This window comes from Alligator mississippiensis, chromosome 5 (assembly GCF_030867095.1).
Source record: "Alligator mississippiensis isolate rAllMis1 chromosome 5, rAllMis1, whole genome shotgun sequence".
In the NCBI taxonomy this organism is placed as follows: domain Eukaryota; kingdom Metazoa; phylum Chordata; order Crocodylia; family Alligatoridae; genus Alligator; species Alligator mississippiensis.
Genome location: NC_081828.1, coordinates 205,014,266 through 205,035,686, shown reverse-complemented (window position 1 = coordinate 205,035,686; position 21,421 = coordinate 205,014,266). Strand labels below are relative to the sequence as shown.

Here is a 21,421-nt window from a genome sequence, read left to right as displayed (position 1 = left end):
TCTTCCCTGGTGAAAGTGCCTAATATATCATGTTTTTAAGGAACATGCAAACACCATCTGGAAAATGTAGCTCAGAAGTGCATTATTTACTTGCTGTCTCCATTTGTCAAGTTTATCTCTCAGCATTTTAAAAGTTTCTTCATTATTTTGCATTTATTTTACTTGGCAGGATTTTGTTGGAGGTGTCAGAAATTTTCAGTTTACCAATGGTGCTAAATTATCCATTCCAGAATATCCTGCTGTTAACCAGGTTGTAAGTCCAAACAATGGCATGGGAACATTTTACATTCCTAAACTTTTGTACTTTGTAATATGGCCACAACGTTAGTTCCTCCCTATAAATTACGTAAGCCCAAACTAAGTTAGAATATATGTTAAAGCACTACCATAATCTCCTGCCATGGTAAACTGTGTCATATAGGCGGGCCTCATTCTATTAATAGCCATCCAGTGAAATGAAAAGTTTGTACTGAAGGCATCTTTTGGACGTGCCAGTCATCTGTGTTTATACTTGTAGGGATCAGTGCAGTGCAGTGCAGATAGCCTTGCTGGCTATAATGATGATTAACCACAGCAGGTGCTAACCAGGTGCCAGCATGTTTTCTCTGAACACCATTGACAAGGAATATTTACTATGAGCTGTTCCAACCAGCCTGCCTGTGGAAAGAGTTTGGAAAAGCAGTGGTCAGAAATACAAGCAGGTTAGATGGTAGCACATGCAGCATAACTGAGCATGCCCCAAATGCAAGATTAACTTGGATATTTTGTTAACATGATTAACATATAGCAGTCTTGTCCTTTGAAAGCAGGAGGGTTCAGGATAAGACACGGCCATCTTTCAGTCCTGAAAGAGCTGATGAAAGGATAAATGTGAATTAATGTAGTATTCAGACCTATGTTTGTAGCGTTACCTACTCTTAGCCTGAAGCTGTTGCTGAAAAAATACAGAGGTCTAATTTTCCCAGTTTCAGGGTTTGCTCTCTTTTGACGTCTATATTAGGGAGAGTTTCCTAGTGTTTCTTTCTCCATCTAATCAGTGATTACCAGTTTCAGGAATTAAGTTAACCAGGCTTCACTGGTTTCACCAACAAAAGCTAAATTAAGCATTTGAATTTATTGATTCATTTTTCTATAGCAGAGCAACGTTTTACATTAAGCTGATTTTTATGGATTCAGACAGATATAGGTATCAGCACTTTTTATACTGCTGAGTGCTGAGTGTTTTTTTTCCTGAAAGCCCAGTAGAGCCCTGAATAATCTGGTTTTTAATGTTCAGCCATTACTCAGAAAAATCTATTAGACTCACTGAGATGTTACTATGCTTGGGAAGCTTCTAGTATATAATATAAGAGAAAGTCGTATGCATGTTCTGTTTTCAAGGGCTCCATCTGAAGGGGGCCGAGTTTCTTTTACCCCCTTGTAGATTCTTTACTCTCTCAGGCCTTGGCCCTTTTGCTTCAGGTCCCCACATCCTTAACTGAGGGAAAATGTATCACATGGATGTTGTCAAGACTGGTGAATGCTTGCAAGACATTTGGAAATCATACCGTCATTATAAGATGTCTCAGTGTTCCCTCACATTGAGGATTACCAAAACACCTGGGTGCGGATGGAGGCTTTTTCCTTGGTAAAGTTAATGCACCTTGCTTTTGCTTTTCACTAAGGACTTCAAAGAATTTTGCAAATATGGACTAAGTAACCTCTCTGGCACCTCAGGGAAGTCGAGAGAAGCATTGTCGCTCCCATTTTACAGGCTGGCAAACTGAGAGGCAGAAACTGTAAATGGTTTGCCTGTGGCCATGTACTGAGTCAAATATCCCAACCTCCATTTCCTTGCTCTTTTCACCTGATAGCACTTCTAGGTAAGGAGCCAGTGACGTACTGGAAGAGACTGGTTATCGCCAAGCTCAGGAGTCTGTCTCCAACAGGGGAAAATGCATAATTGCCCACTTCAGGATTTTTGTAATAATCTGCCCTTAAGGGACATGTCTTTCTAGCCTCCTTGGTAAGAGGTTGGCTTATACCCTGAGGCATGAGAATAATGAACCGCTTTCTATACTTTTCCAGTTCCTTCATTCAATCAGACCTTTTAACCTATGTTGTTTGGACCAGACACAAACTGTTGAAGTCCGGGGAAGGACCTAAGATTAGGCTTTGTGATTCCAATCTTAGACACACGTGAGACAACACAAGAGCCTTGGAAACGTCTAGGATTGATTTGAGGCCCCTATGATTCAATGGAACCAGTTCTTAAGCCTGTATTTTGTACACTAGACTCGCTGTCCTCACTAATATATCACAGCATGTATCAAATAGGAAGCGTACATACCACTGTCTTGACAATGCCGTTTGCGAACCATAAAGCCTGATTGCCATTAGTAGCTTTTTCCTCCCTGAATATTATTCATACTAACGTCAGCAAAAAGCTGAGCTTCTTGGCAAATATGTCAAGCTTGACATGTTTACCTCAACAACCAACAACAGAGGAAACGTCAGGTAAGCTGACTTCTTTATTCTCTCCATGGGTTATAATGAAAAGTAGGATTCGCTTTAGAGCATCTCCAGATGCTGCAAATCCCAGGCAATCTGAATGTGGACCTGTGCGGTGAGCGCAATCGCAAAACAACGCAAAACAAATCGCTGAACAGTCTGGAGCCAGGGAGGCTGTAAGTAGAGAATTTGGCGGCCCGGGTTGACTCCAAGCCCTGCAACAAAGTTCCTGTGTGTCCTCAATAAATCCTTTCACTGCCCATCTGTAAAATGAAGCTAGTACTTCCCTATCCCATGCTGCATTATGAAGATAAAATACTTTATTGGCTGTCAGTGACATGCACCCATGTTGCACACCTCTGCATAACATTTTACCTCAATAGCAAGTCAGTAAATACACTGATTTCATTGCAGACTTTAATATAACCACGGGCCCAATGCTTTGAGGTGCCGAATGCTCATCATTCCCACCTCCAGTGGGAGTTGAAGATGCACAGCATTTCCAAAGAGATTCTCAGCATATGACATGGTTGGAGTAGGTTGGGTGGTCACAGGATGAGCCAAATGGTCCCTTTAGCTACATATGTGAATTGGAGATTGTCTTGATCTAGGGGTTGAAGTGTGTTTTACTGTCATTAACATGATCACGAAAAATATCAAAAGTCATGCTATGTACAGCTGTGCCATCTTCCTCTGGCACTATTATTAGTACTCATTTTTACAACATCCAGAGTGTGCAAGGAACTTGCCAGAACAAAGAGAAGTGTGTGCTTGTTCTTGGAGCATTTGCTGTGTAATTGTGGACACAATGCACTGCGTGGAAAGGGCTAGGGTGAGGCAAGAGAAGAGGCTACAGCGGAGAGACTGTGGAGTCGCTTTCTTTTGGCACAAGCAGATCTAGAAGGAATGGCGTCTGGCTGCATCTGTAGATTTTAGAGAATTCCCTCATTTCTTGAGGTGATACAGCAAGAGTGAGCTCTTAAGGAGATGTTTGGACAAGGAAAGGGCATCTTCTCTGACAGGTTGGGAAGTGGTTTTGGGCTCCCCACTACAGGAAGGATGTGGACAAGTTGGAGAGAGTCCAGCAGAGGGCAATGAAAATATTTAGGGGTCTATGGGGACATGACTTATGAGGAGAGGGTAAGGAAACTGGGTTTATTTAGTCTGCAGAAGAGATCAGGATAGAGCTGGACTGTTCTCAAGGGCAGCAGATGACAGAACAAGGAGCGATGGGCTCAAGTTGCAGCAAGGGAAGTTTAGGTTTGATATTAGGAAAAACTTTCTCACTAGGAAGGTAGTGAAGCACTGGCATGGGTTGCCTAGACAGGTTGTGGAATTTCCTTTCTTGGAGGTCTCTAAGGCCTGGCTTGACAAAGCCCTGGCTGGGATGAGCTAGTTGGGGCTGGTCCTGCCTTGTGCAGGGGGTTGGACTAGATGTGACCTCCTGAGGTCCCTTCCCACCCTCGTTTTCTATGATTCTGTGATTCCATCTACTGTACCTAGGTTAAGCTGGTTGAGCTGCTCTCTGCTTTTGGTGGTGACGGAAACTGAAGTTACCCTGTAACCTCTGTGTCTAGGTACAGACACTCCAAAAACCCAAGGTGGAATTGAGCTAAGTTATGCAGTTTTCCGTAAGTGGCCAGGGTTAGAGCAATAGGAAGAGAACACACGTTCGCCCTTTTGGCAAATCTTAGACCAGGTTTCACCAGACCACGTTCGCCAAACCTCTGTTCTGTAATGGGTATAGACTGGTTTCCAATCACTTATACTGGTAAAAGTGTAACATCTGTACCTGGCCTTTGTGTGTACCTCATCAGGTCAGAAATAAGCATGTCTGCTGGTCAGCGTGAGAGAGCTTACACTGCCTATGCCTAGACAATGCTTTCAATCCAGGACATCAAACACCAAACCCACCCTTTTAAAGCATACTCCATCATATAGAAATGCAAGGGTCTGTGAGGAATGAGGTTCAGCATCTCTTCATAACATCATAAGCTTTCACAGGATGGGGATGACATGCTTTTTGTGTAAGATCCATCCTGGAGTGGATGATTTCATAGATTTCATAGACATTAGGGCTGGAAGGGACCTTGGAAGATCATCGAGTCCAGGCCCCCTGCCCCAGGGGCAGGACGTCAGCAAGGGTCATAGGATCCCAGCAAGATAAGCATCCAAATGTCTCCTGAATGCATTCAAAGTAGGTGCTTAAACCACCTCCAGCAGCAGTTTGTTCCAGGTCTTGGGGGCTCAGACAGTAAAGACGTTCTTCCTTAATTCCAGCCTGAAACGGTCCTAAAGGAGTTTGTGACCATTTGACCTTGTCATCCCCTGGGTCACTCTGGTGAACAGATGTTCCCCCAGATCCTGGTGAACACCCTGATAAACTTATAGGTGGCCACCAGATCACCCCTGAGCCTGTGCTTTTCCAGGCTGAAGAGTCCAATGGCTCTCAGCCTCTCGTCATAATGTATGTTTTCCTGATCCTTGATCATGCACGTGGCTCTCCTCTGCACTCTCTCAAGCTTCTCCACATTGTTTATGAATGATGATAGAGATGGAAGGCTTTTTCCACATCTCTTCTACCAATCTGCTTGAATGGTCCTCATATGAAGATAGTAGTTTGATTGCCATACCTGCACAGCACCTCTGCTGAGATTGCCAGTAGTCAATGCCACTGTAAGAGGTGAACTAGAAGAGACTAACAGAGTGAACCCGGACTCAGGACACATGGCTTCCTTTCTTGGCTCTGCCCCGGGCCACCTGATTGCCCCTCTTTGCATCACTTTCCCTTTTATGCGAAACAAAGGAAATGCCAAAGACCCTGTCTGTGAAGCATTTGAGATCTGCTGGTGGAAAGCATCACACAAAAGCCAGATATTATTTTTGAAGGCCATCATAAAGCTACCAGACATCGTGCCTTCCATTTGCTCTGAAACACAGCAGGATTTGACTCTTTTGAACTTCTTATTCACAGCCATATAGGCAGTTTTCATCTGTTTGCCTGGGATCCCATCATTTCCTAGCACATAAAATGTGGTGATATACTTCATTAAGACTGGCTGCCCCAGCAACGCTCCTTCTGCACAGGACTGGGAGAAAGATTTAAAGTAGATGTAATACTACACTGCATTTAAAAAACTCAGGGAAACCACCCTGCCACCTGGTCATAGCAGACACCAGAGGCCAAATAATGCAGCTTATAAAATCCAAGACAGACTCATAACTAGGATGTCCGTTCAAATAAGGGTACATCTACATGGCACAGTACGGTGCTGTGCAGGGATGCCTGACCTGGCTCAAAACTAGATGTGGCCTAGCAGCTTTAGCATGGCATTACATCTGGTCTCATATGCCTGCCTTCTTAGCACAGGCAGTTAACCCAGGCAGTAGGTCAAACCAATACAGCCAGACCACTGCTGGAACTCAGCAGACTTTCCCACAAGGAGAAAATGAGCTCCAGAAACTTCTGCACGGCAAAATGACACGAATCCCCTTTTCCCACCCTGCCGAATACTAAACAAGCGAGCTCAGGGATTCATGTCTGGAAGGTATTGTTGGTTGTTGCTAGTATATTAGGTCACTGGGTGACTCTTATCTGTTGTGGCCAGAATGGTTTCCCATACAAGGATGATTATGAAGATTTTTTTTGTATAACCAGTAGCAGGAGGCTGTAATTAGTGCTTCAAGGCAAATGGTGACCTTTTGGAAATTTTCCTGAGGCTTATGAAGCTTAAATTAGTTTTTGATGTCGGAAAGCATGCACAGACTTAATCTCTGGGTCCCATTTATATTATAATTACTATACAATTCACATTTGCATTCACTTGTCCCTTTTTTCCAAAGGGACTCGTGTCCTTAGCAGTTACTGGTGGCTTTGTGTCTCCATATTGCTTTGTGTACAGCTCATGGGTCAAAACTCTTGTGTGTGAAGAAAATAAGTAGGGTGCTCTCCTTCTCTCACACTGAGCTCTGTTTTAAAACCCAGGGCTGGTAGAAGAAACAGAAACAGAAGCTGCCACGGGAGCTGTTCCTCACCAACAACAAATATACATATATGATTAGCATGCTAGGTTTTTAAAAGCAAACATCTGTCAGGCTTCAACACATAGTTATTAAAGTAGTCTGAGATTAATTAAATTTGTCACTGCTGTGGATGTTTAAATTACATTTCCTCTTTCTTTGAACAGACCATTCATTTACATGTTATAAAATATTTCATTGTAGTTATGCATCATTAATTTTGTGTAAATTATCCTTAATTGCTCACTGACGTGGAGAAAAAGTGAATAGGCATTTATGCATGAAAGTGTTTAATACAAATCTGGATGTAGGGAGAGCTACCTGTGCTTTCTGGCACGTCAACGAGGGAATGTTTATGGAATGAGAAAACCTTAAACCTGTATTAAAACACCGACCTTTGGAAAATCACTCCATTCTGAAAATGACAATGAAGCATTGGACGTAGTTTGATCCTGCTCTCTTTTTTTTATCCTGGCTTTGTAAATAAGAGGTATGTTGGAGTACCTGGAAGAATACAGAATATCATTTTCTGATCACCGGGACCCTTCTCGTCGCGAGGTCATTTGGAACGTCTTTCTATAAATTCAAACTCCGTTCAAAGGAAATAAATGACCATGACAACAAGCTCCTCATGATGCTTCAAATAATAAAGCTTCACAAATCAGTCAGTAGTGCTTTGAGAACAGGATGCATGCGCCCTTATACTGAGATACATAAGCGACCTTGGTTGAGTTCATTTTTCTTGAATGTATAGTACAGATGTTACCATCCTACAAGATTTAATGCTTACTGTAAGGAAAACTGCTTTGTTCACCTTGTATGCCATCTGCACCAGCTATTAGGTTTAATGCTAGCTTTTGTTTTCTGGTTTCCAGATATGCAGTTAGTACTTTATCCTTCCTGAGGATATATTAGAGCAATGGAATTTGTCTGATGAAAAGTAAAGGAAGAAATAGAAATCAGATAATCTTTGATGATCCAAAAAAGGATACCAGCTATATCAGTTCCTAGATATCTGGAAAGGAATCTGTTATTTTGCTGTAGGGGAACATTTTCATGTGGAGGAGAATAAATAAAGAGGATTCTTTAAATCTTTTTGCAAATGGGTAGTTTCAAGAATAAAAGCAAACACTCATAGTCTCTGCACTTTGGGATAAAGCTCTCTGCATTGCACCTGCAGTTATTTCATCAGTGCCGGCAAGTTGTAGATGTGCAGTGAAAACAACCTTTTACCCTGCCAGGAGCTGGAAATGGAAACGGGATCAAGCGTAATAGTACAGGGTGCTAAGAGAAGGACTGGGCTGTACTACTTGATCACAGGTGGATCATGTGGGATGCAGCCATAAACAAAGCAGATGGGATCCTGCAATGCACCAGGAAACACTTTTGCCAGTAACAGCAGGGAAATATTGGTGCTGGTGAAGCAACATTAGGAATACCATGTCAAGTTATGGTTGGGCATGTTCAAGAAGGGTGAATTGCAACTGAAACCATTGGAAAGAAGGGCTATCAGGAGATGTGACAGAGTCTATATGATGAGATGAGACTAAGAAAGCTTAGCTTGCTTAGCCCAGCAAAGTAAAGCATGGGAGGACACGTGATTGCTCTGTACAGATATACCACAGAGCAAACACTAGGGAGAAGAGCTATTTAAACTAAAAGATATTGCTGGAAGAGGAATAAATGAGTTTAAACTGACTGAACAAATGGAGGCTGGAAATTAAACAGTTTCAAACTGTCAGAGCACTGGGGTGCGGGTGTATAGCCTTCCAGCAGTAGATATAGGGGCCAGAGACCTAACTGTTTTGAAGAGACATATTGATCCATTTATTAGTGAGTTTCTTGCAGCAGCAGGGGACTGATCAGGATAACCTAGGAAGTCCTTACTAGTCCTTAGCAGTGTCCCACATCAACATGTTAGGTGCAGAGGCAGAAAAAACCATCCAGCTCACTCCCCGTCGCACCAGCTCCTGCTCACCCATTTTCCTGCAGCTCAGTTTGCTCCTCACAAATTCTAAAGGAGCATTGGAAGAGCTGTCTCATTTTCCAAATACCTTCATTTTTCCAGTGACCCTGACTGTGAGACCAGTTCACTGATCAGTGGGGCTAGTCCCTGCACATAATCAAAGCCAGGGCTCATTTAATTTTCCCTTGCTCAGCTTGTCCTCCAGACCTTTTATTACATTTTAGACCATCTCAGCAGCAGTTGTGTCTGCACTTCAGTGCAGCAAGCAAAAAAGCTGCTGCTAGTTTAAGGGAAACAGAAGCAAGCAGCACTACACGCTTCCTATGAACAAGTTGGAATAGTAGATCATTTTATTATTAGATGAATGACATAAAAAGACATAAAGATTGGATTGAAAAATGAAGAGCCTTGGGGAGGGCAATAGCAGCACCAATCACTGTTTGAAGTTGGTGATAACAAGGCTGTGAAAGCAAACGTCCTGGACATCCGTCTGTGGCATCAGCTTGGAAACGCTACGGAGGGGACAAATATTTTAATTATAAGCAGCGGTTCAGAGAACTCCCCACGTCTTTATTTATTAGTTTGATAATATCACCCCAGCGCACGACCTGCATGCCGGATGCATACATAATTCATGGCTTAGCAAATAAAGAGATCTGGAATCTGTACACAGAGCTGGCTGCTGCCAATTATCTCCCTTCTGCAGAGCCGGCCCCTCTTGGTTCACACTGCTTGCAGCTGCTCTTCTTAAATCATTCATCAGTGCTTAAGAGAGACACTGGTGGCACTGGCAGACGCCGTTTGAATTTTCATTGTTTACACACTGTGAATTTAGCTTCTGGTCTGAAATTATCTGCCACATTGAAGCCTTTGAGAATAGAGATGAGAAGAATAAGATGAGCAGCGTCTTTGACTTTTTTATTATTATTTTAGATATTTTTAATGACTTTGCTTTCACAATTTTTTTTTTTGGTGGCTGCCGGTTTAGTTTTAAGTTATGACTGTCATAATCCCTCCCTGCGACTCCAATCAGGGAAATCCCAGCAATACTTTGGAAACTCACAAGTTTTAGGCTTGAAGATGTGGCCAGGGTTTTGGTCAAGGATGTGGCAAGAGATAGAATGTGACTTTCCATTTTTAATTTGACCATCCATTGCTTGTCACCTAAATATGTAGGGCTGTCCCTTTCTTTCATTTTTAGGCAGAACTCCCCATTGGAAATGCATATGAAATGTACTTAAAAAATTGATGCTGTGCCATGGCTAGTAACCTATTGCTCATCAGATTGCTCAGTTATGGTGTTCCTATTTATTTTCAGATGTTGCCGGTACTTTATTTATGTTAAATTTGCCCCTGTCATTACAGTGATGTCGCTTAATGCTACTTCCTGCATGAAAAATTACAGGAATTGGCCATCTGAATCAAAGCTTCTTTGATAAAGCCAAATTGTTAGCTTTATTAATTGAAATCTTATTCCTGTAACAATGGATTTCTACAGCCTTGTTCATTCCAGTATTGCCTAGGAGCACATGGTGTGGGCCAGCGTGCCAGACCTGGCCTCAGAGCAGCCATGCACACCAGATCCAGCCTTGGCAATTTATGCTGCCACTTAGCCCCCTGCCACCAAATCTCAACCCATGGGGACCCCCACCAACTGGATGACACAGTGGTAGGGAGGCATTTGCCAGGGCCCAGGATATTTTGGCTTCCAGTTGAGACAAGTGAGGAGCAGACTTTGCTGCAACATGGAGACCCAACTTCCTATTTACCCTCTGGTTTCCTCTTTGTTCATCTTCTTTCCTGCGATCACATCTGGCCCTCGTGTAGTGTGTAGCAAAGGTGTATCGCGGGGTAGGCAGACCAACACATAATGGCATCAGTATTTATTTTAAAAGCAGGGGGAAAAGAACGTGTGAAAACTCAGGAGTCCCATCAAACTTGTGTGGGAAAAGACTCCGGAGAGCAAGCAGAGTGGGAAGCAAAGCCTAGCTCCGCTTCTGTCATCTCTGAACATTTCACTGAACAAATTGGGTTTTGCTGTTCAATCTGCAAGTGACAGCGAACGGCGTTCAGCAGATGGTGAGTGCAGTGCAACTGTCACATCAGCCTGAGCTTAAAAAACTAAAGTAGGAGGAAGCTGCTAATGAACGAATAGTCCAAAGAAATGTCAGGAATTTCATTCTCACAATGGCAAGCATTAGGCATCGAGTATGTGGTGTGTGCTAAAAGGCAGTTTGCTTCTTCAGATGTCCCCAGGTTGAAGTAGGTTAACATTTCAACTAGTTGGCACAACTTTACAAGTGAGCATTAAAACAACATATTTGCAACATGCAAATATATGAAATATTCAAATATGAAATTATTGAAATGTTCAACTAAAATGGTCGGGAACAATCTTTTAAATTAATCTGATAACCAGGGCTCCTAGTTTTCTTTGATTAAAAAAAAGTCCCCCACGTTCAGATTTTAAAAAGTATCATTTTTCTATGATTAAGGTGAAACACCACTATATATATATGAAACACCACTAATATGTATACATATATTAGCAGTGTTTCATTTTAATCATGGAAAAATGTGGATTTTGGGTTACTTTTTTAACTCTGAAAATTGGGGATTTTTTTATCAGAGAAAACCAGGATCCCTGCAGATAACTCTACTAAGAGTACTGTGACCATTTGTCCTGAAATTTAGAAAAGTTGAGAACTCTACTTCTTCATAGGTATTGATACAGTTTTTAAAATACCTTTATATGAAATTACCATGAAGTAACAACCTATCTTGGGAACTTTGTTTAGTTTTCTACAGTTTTGGGGGGGGGGGGGGGGGGGGGGGGAGGAAAATGGGAAAGAGACCAAAGAAAAGTAATATATAATGGGATTTTTCTGATTTTTTTTTTTTTTTTTTTTTTTTTTTTTTACCTCTTCACCTTTTTCCAATGTTAGCACAAAGAGGAATAAAAAAAGAAATCAGAATATAAAAGGCTTTTATACATTGTCTTTTTTAATTACCTTCTTTGTAATATTTACTATATTAGCTATGCTCCCATTGAAGTCAATCGAAAAATTTCCTTTGTGTTCCTTGGAAATGTAACCAGACAATTTCTGAATAGTACTTTGTTCATTTCCTTCCAGAAGCTTTCATTCTGGGATTGATGGGGAAGTAGTGAATAGCTTTATAAATATATTTAGTGCATTGTTGTATATAAGCAGCTGAAAAGCTCTTTCACCCTCTTAAGTAATATTTACCATTCATTAGAAACCGACTCTGTCTACTCAGCCAATTATCTGCAAGAAAAAAAATTACTCTTCTGCGTCTATCCTCTTTGATGATTCAGTTTCTATCTAAAACCATTTAACAAACAGAGGATAAAGGAATGGCATTGCTAATGTACAAAATTCTCTATGAACAGAAAATGAAAATCAGAACTGCCACCTCAGTCAAATAGCACAATGAAGAAACCTGTTCTGCCTCCATTTAGATTAGCAATGCACAAATGGCAAACCTGTCTGGAAAGAAGAATGGTATGAACTTGCTCGCAAGATGTTTTCTGTCTGAAGGAGACCTAGTCAGCTTCTCACCTTCGTCATGATGGCATACATCTGGATAAATCCGCTGCATATGAAACAGTCACCTAAGATTTACATGAGTAGAACGGAGATGAGAATCTGACCCAATCGATTCTTTGTGTACTGGGAAGAAAATATGTCATTCCTGGCGGTTACTTCCTCTCCTTCTGTACGTGCAGACAAGTGCAATCATCCTCAACAAAATAAAAACTAGTATTCACTGTATCCACTAACGGCAGCACATCTTACATGGTTAAAAAACTAGAACTGGTGAAAAATGGGGAATGTTTTGTATTTATATTTTTCAAGGAAATGAATTTTTTTTTTTTTAATTTTCCCAGGTCCGCGCTAAATGAAGCACTTTTGTCACTATAGCAAAGTCAGTAAAAGGCATGATTTTTTGATGACGTAGCCAGAAACATAAACAACCATAAAATTGCTTTTCCTGCTGTAGCTCATTTTGTTCACTGAACTGGGTTAAGTTATACCAGCCAAAGTACTTTCTCTGACAGTAGGAACAGCTTCTCCTGAAGGAGATTGCTGCTATGCTTTGGACCTAGACCAGTAGACATTTTTGAATATAGACTTCAGCACATAGTTTTCTGGGAAAATGTTTGAATTTCTATTCTGTTTAGGACAAAGCCCTCCCCCTCATCCCCCACTTTTTTTGTAAACCTAAAATTTAGTAGAAAAGTTGCCAGTGGTTCTACAAAAACCTGCAGTCCGGGTTTGGGAAAGTGACTGGTAACCTTGGGTGCTTAAAGTACCTGCAAAAGGCAGGTACTCAGGGTTATCTGAATATCAGGTGCCTGGAAAGTGTGTTGGGACCTGTTTCCTGGAGAAAGGCTGATGGCTTGCTCTGCTGTTTTATTTGTTTGGACCAAGAATTACTGCCTTTTGTTACAAGGACTGGCTGAAGGGCTCCCAAGGGAGCAAAGCCCACCTGCACAGCATCAAACTAACCTCAGCCCATTTACACACCCCTTTCTGCCCTCACTATAAGGGGATAGGAGCCAGGACTCCTCTGCACCTTCCCTCTCATGGAGTTTCCCTTGCATCATGTCACTGGGCTTGGTCGGGACTTACTCCCTGCATAAAGCACCTACAATCCTTAAAGAAATTATGTGGTCTGTAGGAGAAGAGGGGCCTTGTACCTACATAGTAACTCTGAATCCCTGGCAGCCCCCTCTTCCCCCCACCTGAGCCTCTCCTACCATTCTCCCCGGGCCTCTCCTGGTGACACCTACCCCTGGGCCACTCCAGCGCAGAGAAGCAGGGGGGCAATACCCCCAAGCAAAATAACAGCACTGGCATATGGATTTAGTTTCTTAACCAGGACCATGGTTCAGGCCTTGGTCCTGAAAAGAGATGAGCATTGCAAATTGAAGTTAGTTCATTTGAATGAGCTGACGGAAGCACTGAAAACTACGCCCGGGTTTAAGTGCATGGGTGGCAGTGGGCGTGAACATTTGCCACGTCTCAGGATGAAGCCCTTTGCAGAGGCTTTGAGCTTACTTTCCACGTTCTGTTGGTCAAGGCAACACAGGGGGCACGGCAGAAAGGCACCAGGCTTTCTGAGACTCCTCCAGTGCCATCTTTAAGGGAGGGAGGAGAAAAGGTTTCTGACCAGCCTTCTTCCATTTCCTAAGCAGTTGACTTTAAATGTTGCGGTTTCTGCTGTCAACCCATCCACATAACAGTCATGGTTTGTGTGGGAAATCCATGCTATGCGTGCTCAGAGCAAAGCCCTGCCTCTAAGATATGAGCTTGCATCGGCTGCAGAGAAAGGAGCTGCATTGGCGATAAGCCTGGCACTGGAGCCAGCAGTTCAGGATGGAAACCTGTGCCAGGAGCACCTTGCTTTCCTTGGCTGGGAGTGTGGCCAGGTACCCTCTTCGTTACTGCTCCCTATGTCTGCACCACTGGGAGAAGAAAAGGAGAACAAGTCAACCAAAATCTCTGGGGTTTGGATGACACTATGTGACCATCAGTGAGCTTTTCCCCCATCAACATCAACACATCAGTGACAGCATACCCGTCTGTCTCACTGAACTCCCAGCATGGACTGGCAGATCCCACCTTTCTACCCATCCCTCGTCTACCTACATACCTACCTTCCACATGCTACCTTCAGCAACAATGGCAGGATTTGGTCCTTACTATCAGTTCTCCTGACAAGCAGTGGTTAAATTCTTTCACTTAGCTGCTGCCCACATTTTGCAAGTGTGTACTGCACTTGCCACAATTTCTACAGCACCTGAGGACACCATGTATTTATGCGTGCTCAGTATTGCTGCTACAACAGAAGAATAAGAATCAGGGTCAAAATCCTCTTTGCAAAATTGACTGATCTCAGTAGCCAGATATCACACATGGAGGATGAAGCTGGTGATCTTTTTTATTATTGGAACCAAATAAATAGGAGGAGATTGGGCTGGGTTATGTAGTGTCTCTGTAACAGCAACTATTATCTAGGGCATATAAAATGTAAATGCTTTGTGTAACGATGTCTGTGTGTCATTAGAATAATCTAAAAAGCAAGGTATTTTAATTGTGTTTGTGCTAATTATAATGTTTACAAATTAGAGAGAGATGCATTTAGCAGCCCACTGGGAAAGGGCTTTGAAACCTCACACGTCTGGGAGTTTACAGATCTGTCATTTACTCATAGACTGCTACTAATACCTGGGTGATTTTCTTTTGATCGCTCTTCCATGAAATGTAATTCTCAGCGGTCTCTAGCTTCAAGAAATTCAAAAGCAAGTTCATCTGTATAAACATATTTGTACACACATATCTGCAGTTGTGCATTTTTCACCAAATGCCTTTTTTCTCTTTTTCTTCAAGGTCCAAGAGTTCCAATAGTGACTGTTCACAACACAACAGATACAGAAAGTAAGTAAGAGGCTGAGCTTTGTAACACGTTAAAGAAAAGACACAAGGCAATGTGATAAAATGCCACCATTCTTTGGTAGTATTGCAGTGATGTGGTAGCTTTGATGATCCAGGAAAAATGCTAGAGGCAAGGATTTTTGTAGGTCCTGTCTTTCCGTGGGCCAGCTATAGAGTTGGGAAGGATATATGCAAACTTTTGGATAACAAGTAGCGTGAAGGGTACTTACTACCTGAAAGTTTGCCTATATCCCTCCCAAATAGACAACTGGTCCATTCAAAGATAATGCCGTTCTTCAGTAAACTTACCTTGGTGTAGCCCAGACTTTGCCAAAGTGTGGGTGGCATGGACTAGCTAACGTGCCACAACTAATTTTTAGTAAGTGGAACAGCCTGCTAGGCTGGCAGTGAGCTAGGAGTAAAGCTTGCTACTGCTAGACATGCATGTTTTAATATTCTCTCCTCGTCCACTCTCCCATCTTGTTTCATCTACCTCTTGCATCCTTTTGAAGCCTATACTGTAACTTCTTTATGGCCTTCATTAAGCATTTGTACAGCACCTACCACAGTGGAGTCCTGATTACTAATAGGCACCATCATAATATAAAAAAATAAGTAATAACAGCAGATTGGTGTAGAAGAATAACCCACAGAGGCTAGAAGTCCAAGCAGGCCATGCTTATCTTGCCTGTAAGTGTATCCCACTGTTTGAAACACCTCAAGAAAGAAAAAGCATCACTTTTTAGTGATTGAAGTCTCCATGGGCCATACTGCTATACCACTGGCTCTACGGGAAACACTTCAGCTTTATCACTGTGAGCCAAATCCATGAGAGAAATAATCAGGATATGGAGCATGGTCACAAATGGCAATCAGATTTGTCATCATGCTGTCTCTCTGCTTTCAAATAGTAAGTATTACTGAGGTAGGGGATTTTCAAAGGCACAAAGGCCAGTTTGGGGCCCACATCCTTGTGAAAATCCACTGGAGCTGCCCACCAATCTCCAGCCCCACTTGGGCTGCTGCTACTCAGTTGCTTAGTACAAGGAAATATCTTTTCCCCCCTTCATTCTGCGTCTCAAAAACAAGGTGCCTGTTTTATTCTGAGGACATGCTGTATGCAAGAAATTATGATGATACTTGCCACTTTTTCAGGAGTGTTGCCAGGGTAATGAATTCTCATTAACACCATTGAAATGTGGGATGGGTCTATTAACATGAATTAATGCTGAAATCTTGTAGAGATAGTCCTAGCTAGTTTAACTGCTAGGAAAAGGAAAGATAGTCCAGCCCCCACAAAGCTGTCAGAGGCTAGAAGAGAGTAACGCAGTTCTTGGGATAGATTTGGTGAACCTCCAAAATTAGTGTAGCATTTCTGGGAGTCAATGTTTTCATGACCCTTTAATTGATAAGTGTGGGTGCTACCTTTTGCCACCCACCCCTCTGTTTCTGCCGTGAGAGAATCCCAAGGGATCCCCCACTGAGGAACAGGGCTGATTCTCAGCTGAAAGAGCATTTTGATAACGGATGTCCATGTTGGGCAGTACCACACTCTGCCCCTCTGATAAGTGTAACTTCCCTTTAAATGCGCCAAGATCTTTATACACACAAAGCAAGAAGGCCAGTTCCTTTCACTGAGTATTTACAATTAGACTCACTCGCATTACAGTCCCTCCTTGGTAGGTTGACACCATAATGCAGGAGCATGGGCAGACCCAAGCAGCAATTATGAGCGGGCTTCCCAAAAGAGGTGCTAGTGGTGACAAAAATGAATTCACGGTGAATCCATGGAGCAGGGAGAGGGAAGGGGAGTGGAGGCAGTGTCAACCCCGGGGTTCCTGAGCCACACTAACACAATTGCTCCAGTAGCCCCGGGGCTGAATCTGGAAGTGGATCATCTGGTCCACGAACAGCCTCACAGGCCAGATGACCCCCCTCCACGGGCCGTATGTTTGACATCCCTGCTTTAGTGAAGTGGAAGGGAAGAGGTCACCACAGAGAAAGGGGGCAGATTTTTCCAAGCATAGGAATAGTATGAAAGAGGCTGAGTAGCCAGCAATATCGTTTCCTAATAATAACAAGCCTCTACATTTTAAACAATCTAACATGGCTTCATGGACCCTATCCCTCAGATAAACCATAAAATCATATCAGAACAGGCTAGAAGAGGCTCATGATTAGAGGGCAAGAGAACAGGTCTTATGAAGAGAGGCTGAGAGCCATGGGACTCTTCAGCTTGGAGAAGCGCAGGCTCAGGGCGGACCTGGTGGCCACCTATAAGTACATCGGGGTGTGCATCAGGATCTGGGGGAACACCTGCTCACCAGGGCGCCCCAAGGGATGACAAGGTCCAATGGTCACAAACTCCTGCAAGACTGTTTTGGGCTGGACATAAGGAAAAACTTTGTTAGTTTGAGCCCCCAGGGCCTGGAATAGGCTCCCCCCAGAGGTGGTGTAAGCACCTACTCTGGATACTTTTAAGAAACAGTTGGACACTTATCTTGCCGGGATCCTTTGACCCTAGCTGACTTCCTGCCCCTTGGGCAGGGGGCTGGACCCAATGATCTTACGAGGTCCATTCTGCCCTAATGTCTATGAAATGTACTCTCACCCCTTGCTCCATCTCCTATTAAAAACAAAATTGGGGCCTACATAGTATCAGTGTTAAAGAAAAGCTCCCAGTTCCAAAATACATGACTTCTTGCATGCTGCTCTCTGCATTCTCCTTGTTCATGATCTATCTCCTTGCCTCCCCCTGTATAGAAGAGCCTTGCACAGAAACAACCTGCAATGCACTGCCACAGATGTTTATCTGAATTTTTAAAAATCTCCTATAGGAATGCAATTATGTTGATGCAAAATTAGAGTTAGAGAAGATGAGTACTTTAGATGTTCAGGGATGTTTGAGGAAGCAACAAATAAAGGCCAGTGCTTGCCTAGGCACAGTTGAATAGAAATGCAAAAATGGGTCAATCAAAGTGCAACATAAGTCAGATTTGAGACCTAATGCAGCTTTTGTGGGTGACTTACAAATACCGAGTAACAGAGCAGGCTTCAGTTTGGATGCTGTCAGAGAAGATGTGCTGTACGTTTCACCATAATGTCCAGCTGGCCACCCCTTCCAGTTTCCCTTTTTAAATTCAAATTGTTCTTCATGGACAAATTCTCATAAGTGAGGTGAACGGAAGTCAGCAGTGTCCCTGGGAGAGGTTGTGTCTGTGAGACAAAAATGAAATCCTTGACAAAAATTCTTAATGCAGTGAAATGCAATGGATACAGCATTGGACCAGGACACCTTCATTCTTTTCCTGGCTCTGGCTCCTGGTCTGCTGGGTGACCTTGGGCCACATAATATTGCTTGTCTATGCCTTGATTTCCCCTTCTGGAAAATGGGGATAGTGATACTTACCTGTGTTGTAAAGAGCTTTCTAATTTATGGATTAGAAGTGCTGTATAAGAGCTAAATGATGCTGTTAGCGCTGAAGCATCCTGTATGGAAACATGTGGACACAAGCACAGCGAGCAATGGTAGCACCAGATCACTTCTTCCTGCAAGGGGCTTTATGGGTAAGGAAGGAAAATGCCCCTGCCAGAGGTTAGATTTATCATGTTATGGACACAGATTGTAACATGCCACACGTGCAAACAATTTATGGTGGGATAAAATGGCAAACCAGCCAGAAAGATTTAAACACCTCCCTGAATGGTTTGTATCCCGCTTCAAAGTGAACGTGTGACACATACTCCAGACCTGGGGCTGCCTCTTGCCCAATCCCACGGATCAGATGATCATTGGATCAAGTCCCCAGGGCCAGGACAGAGCCGCCCCTGCCTATGGAAAGGCATACCAGATCTGATCTCTTACAGTCAGGTTTCCTTCACCATTCCTGAAGAAAAAGCTACCTTTTTGTTCCATTTAGGCTAGTAAGCCTAAGCCAAAACTGCCCCTTTTCTTTCCTCAGTCCTTTCTATTTGGCCTGTGTATTTGTGGGGAGTCACTGCCCAGCCAGGACATTTTGTTTATAAACAGGAAGGTACTTGGCACTCACCTCGAGTTTGGCTTTCCATTATTTCCACGCAGGCGACAGGAACAAGGAGCACGAGCCAAAAATCATATGTTCCAGCCATATCCTTCTTCTTCCCCTGCCCAACGAGCAAGAGCAGCAAAGTGCTTGGATACCTGAGCTCTTTTCTGAGTCTTCTCTGGGGTTGAATTATGATCCTCTGGCTCTGCAGCCTTCCCCTTCTTTCTTTTTGGGCTTCGGTTCCTCCTTGTTGTCTTCTGTCAGCTCCTCATCCCCTTTCTGACATGCTTGCCTCCTCAGCCATGTAGCATGGCTAGGTGGTGAAGGATGCAGCAAGCCAGGACTGCACCTTCTGAGGGTGTGCCATGGTGCTCCGCTTGGTCAGCGGGAGCAGAGCACACAATGAGAGGGTGAGGACTGGAGTAATGTATATGTAGTGAGTAGTGTTATGCATCCATATGGCCCTGCCTGTGTCATGGCAAGCAGTCCACTCAGAGCCAGGCAAACTCTGCCAGGTATTTTTCATTGTCTTCCTCTTGGGCATCTTGTCTCTGATTCTCCCATGGTATGCCTGAACCTTGCCTGATCCTAGTGGCCCCATGTGCCTTGTATGGTGGCTGTCTGCCCCCCCTGCCTGCATCAGCAGCCTGTGTATGAGATGACAAGGTCCAGGCTGCGTTCCAGAGGGATGCTAGACATGGCGGGTTTTTCCTCACTTATAGCTGGGACCTGTTATGGGACATAAGCAGAGGCTGGGCACCTCTCTGCACCAGTTTGAATCACAAAAGAGTCTAAAGAAAGTGCTTGAAATGGGCATCCCAGAGCCACAGTCTAGGTGGCTTTACAGTCCAAAAGGAGGCACCTAATGCCTTTAGGCATATATTGAGTTTGGGGGCCCCTAGTGCAGAGATAGGTTGAATGTCTTTCTGGTACTTAGGCTGCTAAAGTTCACCAGAACACCCTTTATGCTTCTACTGGCTCAATTTTCCATCCTTGTCTGAAAGGCTGCCAGAAACCCTTTCCCCAGTCGTGTGCTTTGTTAACTTGGTGAACTGTGATTTTAAGGATGGGAGGAATTATATGAGCTCTTCTCTAATGAGTGCTCCTGATCTTAGCTTCCCCCTTTTCCTTTGACACCAAGAAGTTTGTTTTTCCTCAAAACACCACGTACAGAAAAGAGAATTGCAATGGCAACGGCAGAGAATTGTACGCCTGTGTATATTATTATAAATGACTCTGAGGTGTCTCTTATAAGAGCAACCATAGAATATTAAAAGCAAATAAAATGCTTAGAGTAAGGGGTATAAAACATGCCAGAGCTGTAGTGCACTTGGGGAGTGATAGTATTTGCTGCATGGATAATTAGATGCAGGCACACACAGAACTCATCCTCTGTACTAAAATATCTGATTTTTGCATTTGATTAGCATTTCCCCTGGTCCCTCATTTTCCAGCATTTTGTTGCTTTTGAATACAGGAGGTAATGATGGCAGTTGGATGTTACTGAATGTATTTATTTAATTTTAAGGCATTACTCCATAAAGGGAGTTTGTCTCAGTATTCTGCAATCATCTGATAATAGTGAGTTGCACTGACTATTATAGCATGCTTACATTTAATTAAGCAATGACCATTTGTACTTCACAGGCTAGGGTTCCCTATGGCCCTAAAGCAGAAAAGAGGGTCCTTTAGGAGATATGCCAGTCTTTTCTTATTTCCTCTACTCTGTTTCTGCCTTTCTCTGGATGCAATTATATGAACAAATAAAATGGCTTTACTGAACTCCCCTGTGTGGCAGACCTCTTTCTGCTGATAAAGCTAGTTGTGTGGGCCATAATTAAATGAGAATCCTAATATTTAACTAAACTTAATAGTCTGTTGCTTTGGAGCTTTTGTGGGGGTTACGATTTCAATAGAGATGAGGCAGGCTTTTCAGAAACAAGTTGAATAGTCTTTGAACCGATATAGCCACTCACTGAAAGATCTGTGAAATGCATTAAATCACTGGAAAAGCATGTTTTTGTGTCATGCCTGCTTTTATAGTCATTGAATAGTGGCACAGATAAATATGAGTCAGGACATGAGCACGAACTACTTATAGTATTATTTTTGTGGGCGGAGAGGATACAACAGTGTGCAATTATAAGTGTCACCGAATTTAATGTGTAATTTAGCATTGGGAGGTTCCATATTATATCTGGACTTTGATATTAAATATGGCATATTTATAATCATCCCAAAGAAGAAAAACATTTGGGTCTGATCCTCAGCTGAAAGACAGTGAAGGTGTTGGCAAACCCAGATTTGATTTTAAGAGGGATTGCTTTAGGGTGAACTGAAGGATGGGTCCTGTAGAAGATGTCCTTGTAGATGGAGGCTAATGCCTCTGGGCAAGCAGAAGAAACCTGCCTCAGACTCAAAGCCACCGAACCCGACCTTCCCTTGTCAGAGTCCGTATA

The 21,421-nt window shown here is 43.0% G+C and overlaps 1 protein-coding gene across 6 annotated transcripts in view; it reads left to right on the top strand.

Annotated features, from left to right (window-relative positions):
* DPP6 (dipeptidyl peptidase like 6) overlaps positions 1-21,421 on the top strand; it is a 737,431-nt gene that overhangs the window by 693,130 nt on the left and 22,880 nt on the right. For all 6 annotated transcript variants that reach the window (XM_059729196.1, XM_019498918.2, XM_014609088.3 and 3 more), the window contains exon 17: positions 14,893-14,940. In XM_059729196.1, the coding sequence (XP_059585179.1) occupies positions 14,893-14,940 (48 nt within the window). The remainder of the gene's footprint in view (positions 1-14,892; positions 14,941-21,421) is intronic.